The 16,284-nt window shown below is 54.3% G+C and overlaps 5 protein-coding genes across 5 annotated transcripts; 1 reads left to right on the top strand and 4 right to left on the bottom strand.

The window, feature by feature from the left end:
* Window positions 1-749: 749 nt before the first annotated feature.
* CYP8 (Peptidyl-prolyl cis-trans isomerase-like 2) lies at window positions 750-2,453 on the top strand (the record flags this gene model as incomplete). Its single annotated transcript, XM_032026289.1, has 1 exon — window positions 750-2,453. The coding sequence occupies one exon, from the start codon at window positions 750-752 to the stop codon at window positions 2,451-2,453; it is 1,704 nt and encodes a 567-aa protein (XP_031877225.1).
* A 237-nt stretch (window positions 2,454-2,690) lies between these two features.
* On the bottom strand, window positions 2,691-4,871 carry BEA4-1 (Beauvericin cluster-specific repressor BEA4; the record flags this gene model as incomplete). Its single annotated transcript, XM_032026288.1, has 4 exons — window positions 2,691-4,088; window positions 4,177-4,233; window positions 4,323-4,652; window positions 4,812-4,871. The coding sequence occupies 4 exons, from the start codon at window positions 4,869-4,871 to the stop codon at window positions 2,691-2,693; spliced, it is 1,845 nt and encodes a 614-aa protein (XP_031877221.1).
* A 1,676-nt stretch (window positions 4,872-6,547) lies between these two features.
* Window positions 6,548-7,711, bottom strand: glcI (Glucan endo-1,3-beta-glucosidase; the record flags this gene model as incomplete). Its single annotated transcript, XM_032026287.1, has 1 exon — window positions 6,548-7,711. The coding sequence occupies one exon, from the start codon at window positions 7,709-7,711 to the stop codon at window positions 6,548-6,550; it is 1,164 nt and encodes a 387-aa protein (XP_031877224.1).
* Window positions 7,712-9,167: 1,456 nt separating this feature from the next.
* CGGC5_v001268 (uncharacterized protein) lies at window positions 9,168-10,326 on the bottom strand (the record flags this gene model as incomplete). Its single annotated transcript, XM_032026286.1, has 2 exons — window positions 9,168-9,818; window positions 9,874-10,326. 2 exons carry the CDS (start codon window positions 10,324-10,326, stop codon window positions 9,168-9,170), a joined length of 1,104 nt encoding a protein of 367 aa, XP_031877220.1.
* A 2,670-nt stretch (window positions 10,327-12,996) lies between these two features.
* TRY5-2 (Transcriptional regulator of form adherence 5) lies at window positions 12,997-15,678 on the bottom strand (the record flags this gene model as incomplete). The annotated part of the gene is made up of 3 exons (XM_032026285.1): window positions 12,997-13,135; window positions 13,189-15,313; window positions 15,525-15,678. 3 exons carry the CDS (start codon window positions 15,676-15,678, stop codon window positions 12,997-12,999), a joined length of 2,418 nt encoding a protein of 805 aa, XP_031877222.1.
* Between the last annotated feature and the right edge of the window lie 606 nt (window positions 15,679-16,284).

Raw genomic sequence — 16,284 nt, 5'->3', positions numbered from 1 at the left:
CGAATCGCGGGCTTGGTGTCGGCAAACGACCAGTCGGCGGCTCTGGGAAGAAGTCTTGGTGGCTAGAGAGAAGGAGAAGCAGGTCTGTGTCGGACTCGATTGGTGCGTCTACCACAGATATGGAATAGCAATTGTCGTATCGAGCATGCCGGTTTTCTAGGCGCTTTGCGACGTGGGACCTATGCGACTTGCTGATGGCGGATCGTGGAGTTTGACAAGTGCGGCCAAGTCGGATACGTTGCACGGGGAACAATGTGAAGCTGGGCTTGCTGCAGCAAAGTGTGCCGGTGCCAGGCTGGCAGCCTTTTGGCGAAACTGACCACGGAAGGGAGGACCTTGGAACAGGGACGTGCCAAGCTCCGAGGTACCTACCTGCCTACGTACTGCGTATCCGTACGCTTGCTGCTGGACCTGCAATCCCTGCAAGGTTTCATTGGAGAAGACCACCTACTTCCAGCCTTAGTGGGATGCTTCCAGAGCTGCTAGTGCAAGTGAGCACCTACGCACCTTAATTAGGCACCGTACGAAGTACCTACCTCAGGCTGGTATCTACGCATGTTTCCGTCAATTGGTCCCGCTGAGATTTCATGCACTGGGTGCACAGCAGCCATCCCCGCTACCGGGCTTAGCAACTAAGAAAAGCTCACTGGACTTCCACCTATGGGGCTGGCTATTTCACCCATTGGTACGACGTCGCGATCCAGCCTCGCAAACCCAGTTCCCGACTACCACGACGCCTTTCCGTTACGATGGGCAAAAATACCGACAAGCTGTACATCACTCACTCGGAGTGGTCCTCATCTGACGCATACTCTGCCAGTGCTGGCGCCAACGTCAATGCGCGCTCGCGTCCAGGCTCTTTCCGACGGCTGCCATTCAACTTCTGCGCAGCCAGCCTTCAACCCTTCAAAAACCCCGTCTGCACCCAAGATGGTACCATTTTCGACGTTGAAGTCATCAGCTCGTGGCTAGACAAGCACGGCACAAATCCCGTCAACGGCGATCGTCTCGATGCGAAAGACCTTATCAAACTCAACTTCGCCAGGAACGCCGAGACCGACTCGCGGACCCCGGGCTTCGGTCAAGGCGACTTGATTGATCCCGTGACCTTCAAGGTTTTCACAGACAACACCCATATCGTTGCGATCCGACACGGAAACTATGCAAACGTCTTCGCCTGGGACACGGTCGAGCGAATGAATGTCAAGGCCAAGAACTGGCGGGATCTTCTGGATGATGAGGAATTTACCAAAGCCGACATCATTACTCTCCAAGACCCGCAGAATGCTGCGAGTAGGGACCTGAGCCAGTTCAAGTTTCTCAAGGACGGTGAAGAGGCCATTTTGACCAAGGAGCAGGAGGAGGAGCGGAAGGAGGGCAATGTCAACATCAATGCTTTGGGTCGCATTGGCGACAAGGTCCTCCGTGCTAAGCAAGCTGTTGAAGAGGCCCGTAAGAAACGCGACGAAGGCTTCGATGTGAATCGTTCTTCTGCGGTCGTCAAGCCCGGTTCCGCGGTGCAACGCAAGTCCATGATCATGGATAAGAAAATTCCAGCCAATGCGGCAGTGTACACAACTGGCAGAGCAGCCGCCAGTTTCACCAGCACGGGTTTGACGCCAGAAACAAGCGGCGAGCGGGCTCTGTTGACCGACGAGGAATACATGCTCAACCCCAAAAGGGTCAAGATCAAAGGCTACGCCCGGATAGAAACGAATTTGGGCGATTTGAACGTTGAGCTATACCCAGAATTTGCCCCGCGTGCAGTATGGAACTTCACAAGACTCGCCCAAAAGGGTTATTACAAAGGCGTCGCTTTCCACCGGAACATCAGAAACTTCATGCTTCAAGGAGGTGATCCTACTGGGACTGGAAAGGGCGGTACTAGTATCTGGGGCAAGAACTTCCAGGACGAGTTTGACGGGCCTTTGACGCATAATGCTCGAGGAATCATCAGCATGGCGAACAAGGGTAAGAACACCAATTCGAGCCAGTTTTTCATCATTTATAGGCCAACGAAGCATCTCGACAACAAGCACACTGTTTTTGGTAAGGTTGTCGGTGGCCTTGACGTACTGTCAAAGATGGAGGACGTTCCAACCGATGGATCTGACAGGCCGCTGAACAAGATCGTGATGAAGGAGGTTGTGGTCTATCTTGATCCTTTCGAGGAGTTTTTGAAGGAGAAAAGCAACATCGAAGAGCTGGAGAAGGCCAAGCAGGCTATAGAGCTCAACGGCGGTACAGAAGATGACAAGACTACTTGGACAGGGAAGAGAATCAAAGCTGACGGCACTTTGGAGACCGCAAACGGCTGTGCTACTGTAGGCAAGTACCTCAAAACACAGAAGAGTGGCTCAAAGCGTATCGACGCAGAAGATCTTGATACATGGGAGGAGCCGTCACGAAAGAAGATGAAGAGTGGAGGTTTCGGCAACTTCGACAACTGGTGAAAAGTCAGGACTGGCTGTCGCGGAGCCGAGCATACAGGGTCACCTGAGGAAACGAGAATCCAAAATCCAAAATAGACAAGATACCCCAAAGCTTTGCGTCGACCTCTCCAAGCGGTGCGGCAATCTCTCTTGTATGTCTTGACTATGTCGTGTGTATATTGATATATAATGAAGAGACCTGACTAGGCTACCACTTCTAGGGCGCCGTGTCTCAGGCCTTCAGATGAGTGCTAGGCTCTACACAATCACACGTGGCGATGTTGGTAGTTGCGGCATTTGATCCCAAGGCAAATCGGACCAGGGTATAGAAACCTGGGTATTCCGAACCATCTGAGCCACCCCGCCAGCCTGCTGAAGACTCGCCTCTTTGAGTATCGCTTGCAGACGGTCGATTACATATTCCCTTACTTCGTGTGTACCGGAAGACGAGACCCCTAGCAGATATAGCGGCCACACAATAGTGTTGCTAGCCGAAGCAAGTATCATGAAACGCTCCGCACTGTTGCTCACCCCTTCCATTTGGATGGGATCGTGAAGAGTAGGCCCGCTGAAAGATCCAGGGCGGGGAGGAGAATCAGCAGATGGGCACTCTGGGGAGGATGACGCAGATGTTGCCGGCGATGGTACGACGCGAACTGGTGGCCTTCGTGCCCTGACGAGGGTGACTGGCAACCCGCGGTCCTCCGGCTTCGCGTCATTGTAGTTGACGACGCCAAAGTGCTGAGGAACACTAGCCAAGATGGCATCGCGCAGCTTCTCTAGCGCGTCTACAGACTTTGCGAGCTGGAATTTTGCCTCATACGGCCATGAGAGGATTGGTTGTTCGCCGAGATCTTTGCAGAGCTCTCCAATGATTGTCTCGTGCACCAACATTCGCAGAGATCGAATGCCGTTCCATGTAGCCGCAAGGCCCAATGCAGGATACACATGGCAGTGGAACCCATCGAAGACTGCTGGGTGGGACTGTGAGAGGTTCACCAATCGGTAATGCCACGATTCTGGGAGGTCTGCGATAATGTCGACAAACTCATTGTCGACCTTAGCCAGCTGGTCCACGATTGCTTCTGTTTGTCTGAGCTTTCCACGCTTGATGTCGTGCCGCAGCTGCATGACTCTATATATAGGTCCCGACATTCGCCAATTCGGGTCACCCGGAGGCGAAAGCATACCCAGCTGGTTCCGAAGTTCGACCAGAGATGGGGGCATTGGCAAGCTCCTTTGGATACAGCTGGTCAACGCGATGTGCGTCAGCATGATGAACATACGCACACCGGCCCTCGACCTGAACTGGGCGAGGCCGCGCATCTTTGCCAAGGCAGAAGCGCCGTTTAGGTGCTCTTGCCATGCCCGGACTGTCTGTGGGCTTCGACCGGTGAGCATCTCATACGTGTTGAGGACGAGAATCGAAAGCATTGTTGTATCCTTGACTGCTTCGGATGGATCCCGTAATGCGTCATTCGTCAGACGGAGAGCAGTGCCGTAGCTCCTGCGTGCCCAGTCCATCGTTTGATGGCACTTGGTCAGGTCAGCTAGGCCGGCCAGACCCACGGCAGTCATGCTTGCCATGACGCCGTCAACCTGTCGACTTGGAAGCATGCTAGCTGGACGCCAGATGTCGAAGACGAAATCATAGTTCTGGTAGCACGCGTTTTCATCAGCCGAAACGTAGCGAGAGAAGAAGAACGCCGTCCCGCGCTCCTGATACGAGGGTGCCAGCGCATACAACAAGGTCGTCGGTGGTGACGTAGGCCAGTTGCCTTCTTCCGGTGATGGCAATGAGCTATCTTCATCGTCGCTGTCGTCGTTTGATGGAGGATAGGCAGGCTTGGGTGGTGATGGCCAGGGAGCCTGGCGTGGCCTGCTCCTTACAGAAACGGGCTGGGTTATAACAGCGAGCGCAAGGGCGGGTTTTCGACGAGCGTCGGTCGCTCTGTTGGTCGTTCTGGGATACGGAGCGGGGTTTTCGGGCTCGGTACCGGAGCTGGACGGTGCGCTCCCGCTGAGTCCCGGGGGCTCGGGGGCGCCTGGAGCGTTTGACGCTGTGGGAGGCTTTCCAGAGATCCGGGCCCTTGTTTTGGTTGCCTTTCTTTTGACATGGGCGCTTTCATCTCGAAACATAAGATCGACAAGGTTGCGGTAGCCAGGGCATTCTTGCTGGCGTTTCTCGCATTGGCCACAGCCGGGTTCTTTCTGATCACACTAACGGGGAATATTGTTAGCATCATGTTAGGTCGACGTGGCTCAACGCTATCAGGGTGCCGTTTTCTAGCAGCATTCGGAAAGAGCTCCTGTTGACACAAAGGCATGCTCGGCCGCGGTAATGACTATGGAGAAGCACGCCTGCAAGCCCACACTTACTCTGATCTTTCGCTCTCGGCAGCTAGAGCAGCCCTTCGACGGCTTCCCACAATACACCATGTTGAAACCTCACTCAGATGGCTCGCTTGATATCGGCGGCGGGTCGTCTCGAAGAAGACAGCAAAGGTTGGCCGTGCTCAAAGACTGCCGAACGGGATGGATTTGTCTCGGGGGGTGCCATCGTCGGACTTTGATTTAGTCCATTTTTACGACGAGATATCGGGGCGGGGAGAAGCGAGGGCTGCGAGGCGGAGATGAAATGTGCAGAGAAACCGGGATTCATGCAGAGCGGGCAGCGATGGTCGGAGATCACCATGCTCCGTGGAGGAGCGCCCAGCTTTCAACGGTCGAGTTCGAGTCGAGAATGCAAGATAACGGGCCAAAAGGGGGATGCTTCTTGGTATCTTCGAGGGATCTATCAGGAGGTCAACGACATATGCGTTGTTCAGTCGGGCGTTTGGGGCATGTCAGTGGCATGCCTTGAAGAATGGAACGACAAAATCAGAGCCTGCCTGAGTGCGTTATCGCCTCCGCAGCTGTCATTAGCAGGTGCTTCAGGCCGTTCCGGAACAGAGACAGAAAATCGCAGCGACGGGGGTGCGATACCTGCAGGGCCGGAAGAGCCCTTGGAGGACGCACGACTGGACACGCAACGGTGGCGACGGGGGCTTCGTGAGCCTAGAACCGGGCAGCCAGAGCCAGGGTCTTGGTCCAACGGCTTTGGGTCCAATGCCGAGGCCTGGCAGATTTACTGCACGAGTATCTGTTTCCATTATGGAGAAACGGAGCCTGTGCAACCAATCTCAGTCGCGCCATCACAAACGAGAGAGCATATTTCTTTGTGCCGTGGGCCGATCGACGATGCACCTAGTGTCAGCGTGCCTATCCATACGTACGGAGTATCCGTACATTCATTCGTTTGCTGGTAGATGGTCGGTCAAATCTACGCTGCCTGCTGGGCACATTGGCGAGTGAGTACCTAAGGCATATCACGAACAGGTCACCGGGTGCAGACAGCAAACCAAACAAACCGCATTACAACTGTGGCTTTAGGCAGCATGTCCCCGGCGGGAATGGCTGCAGAAGCGTGCATGGCCAGGATTGATTCCGGGAAAGCTAGACCGCAGCCGCTTAGCTTACTTAGCTCGCGTGCTCATTAGCCCGCCGCCCTCAACGGTTTCTTTTCCTGAGCTAGCCAAGCGATGGACACCTCCATCCATGTCACCCACTGCTCTGCCCATTCTATTTCGGTCCCTACCGTGAATGGCCGGCATACGACGGCTGTCGCGAGCCAGCACGACTGGATCAACACTCGGTCATTGACCATGAAGTGTGCCGCTTTCGAGAGACTGGGCCGAGACAAGCCGACAGCCAGCCATGTTATCAGAGAACGAATCACATCTTGGCCCATGATCGCTAGAGCAGATTCACCATCCAACATCCTCTCGAGTACGACGGGATGGCTGGGTTCCGATAATCCTAGTGTCTTGTCTCTAGGTGTGACGAAAAGCTCCCGTCGCACCGCGTTCCAGGCAGTACTAACTCGACGCGCAAATCGCATCTATTGGTGCTATTCAGTTGGGGTTGCTCAACTTATACATACAATCGCACCATCGATCTTAGCAAAGCAAGCTCATCTTTCAAACATATGTACATCCGAGCATCGTCCACGTCTCGACCATATGCTGGAACGCGGCAACAAATATACAGGCCCGAGAGCGATCTCATCGAAACCCTTACAGCTCTTCTTTGGCCGCGGACGTACTTCCGCCGCCAATACCAACCGTCAGAACCTTGGGGTTGGAGTCGAACAGCGAGCCAGACTGGTCAGCACCGTTGGACGGACCAACATCGTCGTATGGAAACGCATAGCCACGACCACCGATGCTGACCTCGTGGCAGATGCGCGAATAGTGGTTCGTCCGGGTGTCCTTGTAGTAGTTGGCCACTTGCTCTCCTTCTGGCTGCTGGTCATCGATGAGGAGCGTTGACCGGTTGAAAGCCGCCGCGATGCGCGCGCCAATGGCCCCCATCTCCGCTTGGTTACTGGGGTACCCGCCAAACGGCCCTGTGCTGCAGCTGAAAATGTCTTTCGAGGCCGGCTGTGCGAACGATCCGACATTGCCAAATGTCAAGAGGTTGCCGGAGCCCACTCGTCCCTTGACGTCGCCCCATTCAGCCTGAGTGTTGACTGTGAGGTCTGCCGAGTTGTACTTCTGCCACACACTATCGACGTAGGGCTGATAGTAGCCGTCAAACAGAGTCGGCTGCATGACAATGCCGGAGTTGGGGCTCAAAACCCTCAAGTTGGCCGTATTGTCAGCCGTGCGGACAATCAGCTTGCTCCAACCGGCATTATCCGTGGCATCCTGAGCAATGAGTTTCTCGCAAATCTGATCGAGGCCGTTGCTTGGAAGGCCCGGTACGTTGGTGACGGTGCCCGAGTCGTTTTCGAGAGTGAGTGAGACCGGGATGCTCGCGAAGTCGACATAGGAAATGTTGACGAATAGCTGAAAACTGTTGAATGTGAATTCTGCGAAGCCCCAAGCCAAATTGTAACTTTTGTCGGATGGGTTGGTGGCCGAAGGCTCGACGACGGCTGGGCCTGGATTCAAAAAGAATTGGAGCGGGCCGTCCCGGCAAAACCAGATCCTCCCACCCGCAATCTGGGGGATCGTGAGCTTTCGCGTCGACCCCGGTGCCCCGAGCGAGATGGCACAATCGGCACCCAGCGGTTGGAGAATCCCAGATGGCGAGCTGGGATAGTAGCCAGTAACCCCATCGGACTGGAGGAGGAACACGGCATTGTTCTTGTTGATATCCAGGCCGGTCAGGTGGGCATACGCGTTGGAAGAGCCGGTGTTGTTCTGCAGAACAATGTCGACCGTCGATCTCGTCATGTCTGCTATTGTCGAGCAGTTGAACTGCTATGATGATTTTTGGGTCTGTTGGCTGTGCTTTGATGCGCCGATATCTTGCAGTAGCAGCATACAGGCCTGCCGCTGGTCTGGGTTGATCCTTTTATGATGAAGGTGCTCAACGCGTCCCTTCGTTCGCCGGCAAGGAAAAGCTGGTTCAATGGCAACTGACCGACCGGGATGGCCATGTGCGAGTGCTTGGCCCATCCAACAAGAGAAGCTGGTGACTATTAAAACGTCGAGAGAGACAGACGCGCAAGTGCGATGCGCTGGACTCTCCCTCCCTCACGGGATGACGGAACTGACGACATGGATGCGCGGACTAGTGTCCAATGCGAGGAACGTCTTGCCCGGTTTTTGGAGCTCCATCTGACGGCCCCGTTACCATGCAGCACATGGCCGGGTTGCTCTGCATTAATACGTCGACCTGGTAGTGGAGCATGAGAAAGAAGCGCAATTCGTCCTGAGCAGAGACAAATGACTCCTTTGAGGCCTTGGTGGCTGGGAAGAGGCAGAGAAGGCCGCCGAGTCACTTGGGATCGGTAGGGGGATAATCGCGACGATGTTGCGCATAGGGGAAATCCGGGGTAAAAGTGTCTCGGCCGCATTCTTCCGCAGAGGTATCAGACGGATCAGCCGCCCAGCAAGAGCCGAGGCCACGGAGGTGGACTGCAACACTGCAGCAGCCTGACGCGGAGATGAGCGACCAGTAGTTGCCGATCGTCTGTTCCTCCCGCTGTTCATGTGCCTCACCGAAGATGGTGAGGGGCCCGCATACATGTGCTGCTGATCCCCCGCAATGAAGTTCGCATTGGAGAAATTGGAGGATGGTCCCAGGCCTTGGGATTCGGAGGTTCGAGACACGTCCGTTGCTAGCTAACAAGTTGGCTCCTCGGAGTCACCAGATCAATGTTCCGGCAGGCGGTTTACCTTAGCGTGAAATGAGACCGTCGTTATCGCCCAACTACCGAACATGACACTTACTGCCATCATGATAGCGTTTTTCAAGCTCTGCCGAAGGAAAATGACAATGTGACCGGTGGGAGGTTTCGAAATCGGCCAAGTGACGGCGTGGTCAACTAGGCACGCCCCGAGCCCCAATGGCGGGCTGTGACGGTCTCGTCCTCTCAATCCTCAGCAACGATGATGCAGAACTATTGCAGGTGTTTGATGCCGACGCAGATCAATGCGGGGCAGATAGATCTTTTGACAATTCAACCCCAGGTGAGATGTATCGTATGAATTTCATCATCATGACGGTAAATATACATATAGTCGTTTGGTGGCCTGCCTGCCGTAGACTCCGTTCGCCACGCTGCAAGCCCAAAAAGAAGAAGAAACATCATGATCATCGTTTAGGACACGAAACAAGGAGCCCCATTTACAAAATTCGCGTGCAGAGCTAGCCTTCAGGATATGCCAGCAGAAGGAAGAAAGGTCAGATGAACCAGACACCAATGAACAACAGGCTGACAAGCAGAGGCCATGAAGGAGTCTCTGCCGAGGCAGAACCTTGCTGACCCCCGTGGTCCTCGTGACCATCAGGGCTGGGCTGTCCTGACACGGTCTGGTTGTTGGTCATGTTCGTCTGAGCAGTAAAGAAAAAGGAAGGGTCGCTGGGTATGGTGCAGACGGCGTCGGGTGCTGAGAGATCGACGCAACGAGCCTGGTGGTCGCCCTTGCGAGAGTCAAGGGATGAGTTGAAATAGGCCTTGACAGAAGCCACTGCAAGAATTGCGTCCTTCTTGGGCGGACCGCCAGACCAGAGAGGATTTCCGTTGCTCCAGTGCTGGAGAATCAAGTGGCCACCCTCGACAGGCACGGCACTGCCGTTCATGCTTCCGATTATGACACCATCGGCGTAGAAGATAACCTCATCGGAAAGATAGTCGATGCGGTACTCATGAAAGCCAGTAGTAGGATTGAAGCCGAGGTTTGCCTTGATGAAATTTCCTGTTCCTGTAGCGTCGTAGCCCTTCTCCAGGGACTCGCGCGATTGCAGAACAATGTTGACAGGATACGAGTTGTTTGCCGCATTGAACTCTCTCGTGAGGAATTCCATGTCAATCTCTTGGGTGTCATTATAATACTGCATTCACTGTCAGCAATCTGTCTTGTATTATCGGCGAGCCAAGGAGTCTTACCCAGAAGAAAGCAGCACACGTCCCCGGAACATCAGGGACCTTCATCATAGCCCGGAAGGAACCGTATTGTAGATCATTCCGAGCCGAGTCAATCTCTGCGCCCGGTACTAGTCCATCTACTGTTTCGCTCTCTACGAGAAGCTGAAGACCGGCATTCATCTTGGTCGATGCGAAAGAACCTGAGCCTGCATTGTATGAGGTGGCGACGTTGTTGGGAACGAACTTCTCCCCCAGAGGCCCCCTTGCATTCGCGTTGGTCTTGTTGAAGTCCTGCCGCACCCAGTCGGTGTTGTTCCTGATATCCTTTACCTTTGTGAAGTCGGTCTCGATCAGGTCTGTAAAAACCTCGACTGTACCTGTGATGTTGGCTGCATAACCGCATTCGCAGGCAGCCTGGGCGATGGGGGCCAGAAGACCGGCCATCGCCACACATATCGCGGCAATGTTCCTCATGGTGATTGCTGTCGGTAATTGCTGTCCAGACTGCTGTCGTGGGGTATGTGGTTGCGTGGGTGTCTTTATTCACGCGTACTACTGCCAGAGGAGTACACGGATCGTCGTCCAAACTTTTGACAGAACTGAAGGAAGTCTAAGCACGCAGGCAACCCGTCCAGGCGTGCATAAACAAAAATAGAGAGGTGATGGGATGAAATGGAGTGGAGGTAGACGACGCTCAGGCGAAGCGACTAAGAGGGGTAACGAAAGACGGCGGATTAGCAAACAAGAACAACACAAAACCGAATGGACGGAAGTAAAAACGACGTAGCGGGATCATCGACGGACTATGTACTTGTTAGGAGCATGATGGGGACGCACAAGGGTCGGGAGAAAGCAACGCTGTACCACCGTCGCTTCCATGGCTTGGATTCCTCCACAAGTCAGAATACAACCTTCCCTCTAGATTCCACGCCACTCAGGATGGCCGTCTCCATGGAATCGGCAGCTGGTGAACGGGCAACATTTGGGGGCTGTTGGAGGTCAAAGGGGAGACCAGTTGGCAAACAAAGACAGGAGTGAGCCGTTCGAGCCGTTCGACACGTTGGAAACGTGTGCCAGCATCGTTGAGCTGTGGTTGGTACTATGGAGGAGGACAAGCTTGACAATGTTCAAAGACACGAAACATGGGCCAGTAATGACCGTTGCAGACCGTTCTTCTTGCGATTCCCAAAGTGATCTCTAACGTACTCAGCTGGACGAACTGAACAAAGAACCACGGCAACTATAACGGGCTGAAGCCTGGAAACCGGTTGGGAATCAGGGATGGCCCAAAATGTCTACCGTCCCTCTTTAGCTTCCCTGTCCGTGTGTCCGAGGGAGTGGTGGCGGTCCAGCCACACCAGTTGGTGTTACGTCGTGTCGCGTCTCGTCGTATTGTGCACACTGCAAGAACCCGTATGAGCTGGATCGGTGGTGGTGGTGGTGGGCTCGAGCGGGCGTCGTACTCTGGAGTTCGACTCGGGGCCGAAGGCGTTCCATGGTCGAGGCCAAAGCCACCACGTTAGAAGTCTCCTCAGGGCCAACAAAGAAAGAACAAGGAACGAAGACGCCAACCTTCGCTGGAAAGCTGAGTCTGCCCAGTAAAAGCCCCCCCTTGTGTCTTCCCGTTCGATGTCTTTTCCACAAGTTAAAGTGTGGCTTTCGTGTCACTCGAGGCTCGAGAAAGCCCCCCGAGCTCGATGATGCATCCAGTTGCTGCCTCGACGTTTCGGCCTTTCACGACGGCGTGGTGTGCGATTCCTGAGAGATCACCCGCCGGCATCTCGCGTCAAAAGTCGACATCAAGTGGGCCAGGCCAGACCCTGCGCAGTGTTCCACTGCAAGAGTGAAGTTTGTGGGAAGAACACATTACTTGCTCACTGATGGGTTGTGACAGGTAGACCAGGTCCATGTCGCTGTGCGATTCACAAGAAAACTGACACCTCGACTGGTACAGGGTCCTTATTCTCTAGCACGGAGGTTATGACACGCTCGTTTGTGACCTAAAACAAGTTAGCGTAAGCAACTCCTTCAACAATCGAATTCTTCCTTTGTCAACCAAGCGACAGACCTCTCGACGATGATGATTTTGAGAAGCTTAATAGGTTCTGCTTATTGTAATGTCACACCAGCCGGCGTGGTGAGCCAAATAATGACTCCCGCGTGGGTTTGCCAATGAGGAGAAGTGTTATTTCAATGCTCGACTCCTGGGAAACTATCTATACACATGTACTCAAGAAGCCAGCTCCTCCACCTCAGTTCGACCGATCAACAGTGCAGGACAACATCGTCGCCCCAGCTTCCGGGCCCATATTTGCTGTGATCCCTTCTCTCTCCATCCACTCATGCCGGTGGTGCATTCCAGAGCAGAGACAATTAAAATCAAAGTCAAAACGATGAAATTCCAGTGGAAGCAAATACTGCAATCTGTAGGTCGCACAAGGTATCTGAGCAAAGCCAAACAAGTCAAGCAGAATGCGCGCAAGATCCGAAAAGACGAGGAAATAAGGAGCAAACTAATTTGGTTGAGCCAATTGAGCAGACAATGTTCGAAATTCAAGACGGAGGGGAAAAAAGAACCAACAGCAGCAAAATAAAACAACCAAAAGGATATCAACAGCGCAAAAAACATTAGTAAGAGCTAGTGGAACAACGCAAAAACCTGTCAATAACCCGTCATCCTGGACCAGCCAACGTGCCTTGAGGCAGCCTTTGGGATGCGTGAGCAGGGCCCGAATTACCCATATTTCCCGGGCTCTTACCCAGGAAACCATGCCGAACCCATATGCCCCTACCCATCCCCGTGTTTCCTGTGCTCATTATCGCCGATGACCGAGTCCAATGCTGGGACGCTTAAATCAACATCATTCCAATCGAGAAATAGAAAAGGAGAAATAGAAAAGCAGAATCCTGGAAGCCAGCCGCGTTCGAGCAACTGATTAAACGCAAGGACCATTCCGAAATCAATCCTCTGCTCATCTGCGCCGCGTCTCCCGTACCATTTGGGAAACACACCTCAAACTGAGAGGGTATGAACAACTCCGATTCCCGTTTGCGCCAGGAATTACCAAAAACCAACCCAACGGACGGAGAGGTATATGCCAAGGAAAATAGTGTGAAACAAAGGAAATCGTTCAATCATCGCAACTAGTACACGCTGTCCTCGTCCGCCCCCTGCGATGTCATCGAAGGCGTAGAAACGCTGGAGGATGCTTCCATGTCGTCGACATAGCCCACGAGCGCTTGCGCGTGGAGGCGAAAAGACTCGCCCATCAATCTGGTGATTCTATTCAACCGTTAGCTCTCGTTCTCCACTTGGTGCCTGCCAGTCTAACTTACCCCCAAACGACGACCTCGTCAAGCATGCTTCCCCAAAGCCGAGCAACAACCGAGCTAATCTGGGAAGCGTACGCTTCGTCGATGTCCTTTTCGAAGAGCTGGCGGACCTTGTTGTACATGACTAATTCTTCCTCGGTGGCCGGCTCCTCGTCATGTTCCAGACGGTATAGCCAGAGGGAGAGGACAATCATCAGGTCAAGACCACACAAGGCGTGCTCAACGCTCCAGTTCGTTGGCGAAGTACGCGCAACCCAGCGCACACCTTGCACAACAGCAATCTCAATGCAATTGTAGCATTCTTGGATTACCTTGATCATCTCGCTAGAGCGCTTGACGCGGTCGCGTGCGTTTGTCATGGCAGCCGCGACTTCGTACGAGTCGTGGTATCGCAATGCCTCCTGCACGGACTTCAAGTCGACCTCCAACCGAGCCCGGGCGTTCCTGTAAAGAGCCTTGGCATTGAAGATGAGAGGGTGTCCCTTGTGAGGGGCGCTCAATGGAACCGCAACATTCTCGGGCTCACAGAGCTCGAGGGATTTCTCCCATGTCTCGAGAGCGAGTCTGAGCTTGTACTCAGTCACAACATCCTGAAGAGCCTCAGGACTGCGCTTATGGTACCACACTTCAAGGAACAGGGCATTTATCATGACCCTCGACGCAAACGCGCTGTACCTGAGTGTTTCTCCCTGGAACAGATTGTCATGCGCTTCCATGAAGGTTGCCATGGGCGACGACTTCAACTGCTCCTGCCAAGCGGCCTCATCCGTAACCTTGAGGTTCCAGAGTGCTTCCGAAGACGGAAGTTGAAGGTCTTCAAATTCATTGAAGCTGATGGCAGGGGTGTGATTGTAAGTCAGCGTTAGCAGCCCGAAGAAGATGTACACGGCGTAGTAAGTGCGGCGACAGCCCTCATCTTCCACCCACTCGGCGCGAGCCGGCTGTGCACCTCCGCGAGCTTCCTGGCGTAGCTTGAGTTCGTACCGGTTTCCAGCAACCATATTCGCGAGCAAGCTCTTGATAGAGCAAGCCCACTCGAGACCCTTGGGATCACCACTCCAGCTGGCAAAGATCATGTTGAGCAAAGAGCCCTGCATTGTCCACAGAGGGCACTTGCGTGAGCTGAAGTTCTCCTTGTTAAGGAGGAACTGGTTGACGAGGACCTTGGAGCCAATGTGGAGCATGTAAGCCTGGTCTTGATCGAAAGCGTAGAGCGCACCAATACTCAGCACGGCTAGAAGCAGAGCTGGAGAGACCCTAGTTGAATCAAAAGAAGCAGGGTGCAGGAATGGCAGGTGGTGGTGAAACAAGCCAAAGTACGTTGACAAAAAACGGTTGAGAGACGTCAAGTTGGGCAGGCGGAAGCCCTCAGGAATAGCATGCTCGGCATCATTGGCCCGAATGTTGTCCAAGATCTGGTTACGCTCATCGTCGCTAGCGACCTGAGGCGCACGGAAGCCGGCAGACGATAAACTAGCCTCGTTGACGTAAGGGCTCAGTGGTGTGGGAGTTCCGGCAGCAGAATTAGGAAGGCTGTTGATCATGGACTGAAGAGCAGGAACAAGGCCGTTGCAAGTCTGGCCGTTGATAGGGGGAAGCTGAACTTTGTGATGAGGCTGCACGGTGCTTCCGCTGTTGAACGACTGCTGCGACTCGAACGAGCCAGAGGCCGAGGAGGCGATGGAGTGTGCCTTGGGTTCTGATGACTGAGACATGAAGCTCTCCCACTGGGGCACCGGGAAGGCGCCATTGGGATACGTGACAGTAGACTCCATGGCGTGCGGCGAGTAGGGCACCGAGGGACTTCCTTCGTAGTGGCTACCTGCGGAACGGGCTCCTGCGGCAGCCTTGTGCTGGAAATCGGCGACAAGCATGGCGGCAGTCTCAACGTCAATAGTGCCATCGTGGGAGGCGGCCTCGAGCTGATCTATCGCAGACTGGTCGAGCATAGGCGTCTTGGCAGGTCCGCCGATGGCTCTCGTCTTGGGACCAGAACGTCGCTTGCCGTCGCTGTGCAAAGGGATGCCGCCATCTTTGGCATGTACAGTTCGATCGTGCCGAAGTAGAAGATCGCGTCGGACAAACGTGCTCCGGCATTTCATGCACTTGAAAGGGCGCTCCTTGGTATCTATTACCGCGATATCATTAGCATGCTGATGCGTGATGGTCCAGCGCGCGTCGATGGGAGGGAGGTGTTTTGCGTGCGACGATGCATTGCAGTTTGAATCGACGATGAGGCGGAAAGGAGGGGTTGCTAATCGTCGCGAGGGGTTCCCGGTCGGGTGGAAGCTTCACGGGTAGAGGGGAGGGGAAGGAGAGGGGTTCGGGACACAACTTACGAGAGCGCTCATGCCTGCTGCGGTGCTCACTTCTGCTGAAGGCTCTGTTGCAGAACTGGCACTTGTACTTGCGTTCCGGGGCGAGTGAGGCCTTGCGGGAGACCGGTGTTGATGAAGCGGACGTGGGAAGGACCGCAACGCTTGCGCCGGGCATTTTGACGGCTCGGGGTCGATGTCGCGATTTTTTTTTTTTTGGATGCGGGTGGTGGGTGATCCCGGTGGCTGGGAAAGCTACTGCGACAGCAGGTAACGGCGACGACGACGGCGACGACAAAGGCGAATGGCTTGATCAGGACAACGGCTCTCGATGAATTGTAACGATGGTTGAAATCGCCCGGCTCGTAGGTTCCTCCTCGCTCGGCGCGCTCCCGTGGGATTTAAAGTGTGTCTTGATTAGACTGGTGGATGTTGATGGTCATTTGGTTCGATATTCTGGTCATAGGAAGGACGTGTGTGATTTTGTTGGAAAAAAGCTGGCTCAAGGCCAGTGTATAAAGCGGCTTGTCTAAAAGCGACAGGCGCGCTTGAGTGTTGATTGTTGGGAGCCGGAGAGGTCGAGAGGCGCGTTGGGTTGCGTGTTGGAGATGCACGATGATCACGAGAGTAGAAGGAAGGAGGAGACGGAAGGAGGAGACGGAAGGAGGAGACGGAAGAGGGGAAGTCCAGGAAAAAAGTAGGAGGGGAGGAGGAGGAGGAAGAGGGCGTCTTGGTGAGAACGGTGGGGACACTGGACTGCGACAGTGGGAGGGACGCCGGGTGT

The sequence above is a fragment of the Colletotrichum fructicola genome (genome assembly GCF_000319635.2).
Source record: "Colletotrichum fructicola Nara gc5 chromosome Unknown KSG_Nara_v1_contig01, whole genome shotgun sequence".
In the NCBI taxonomy this organism is placed as follows: Eukaryota; Fungi; Ascomycota; class Sordariomycetes; order Glomerellales; family Glomerellaceae; genus Colletotrichum; species Colletotrichum fructicola.
Note: the sequence above shows the minus strand (reverse complement) of the source record. Positions and strands in the feature narration are given on the sequence as shown.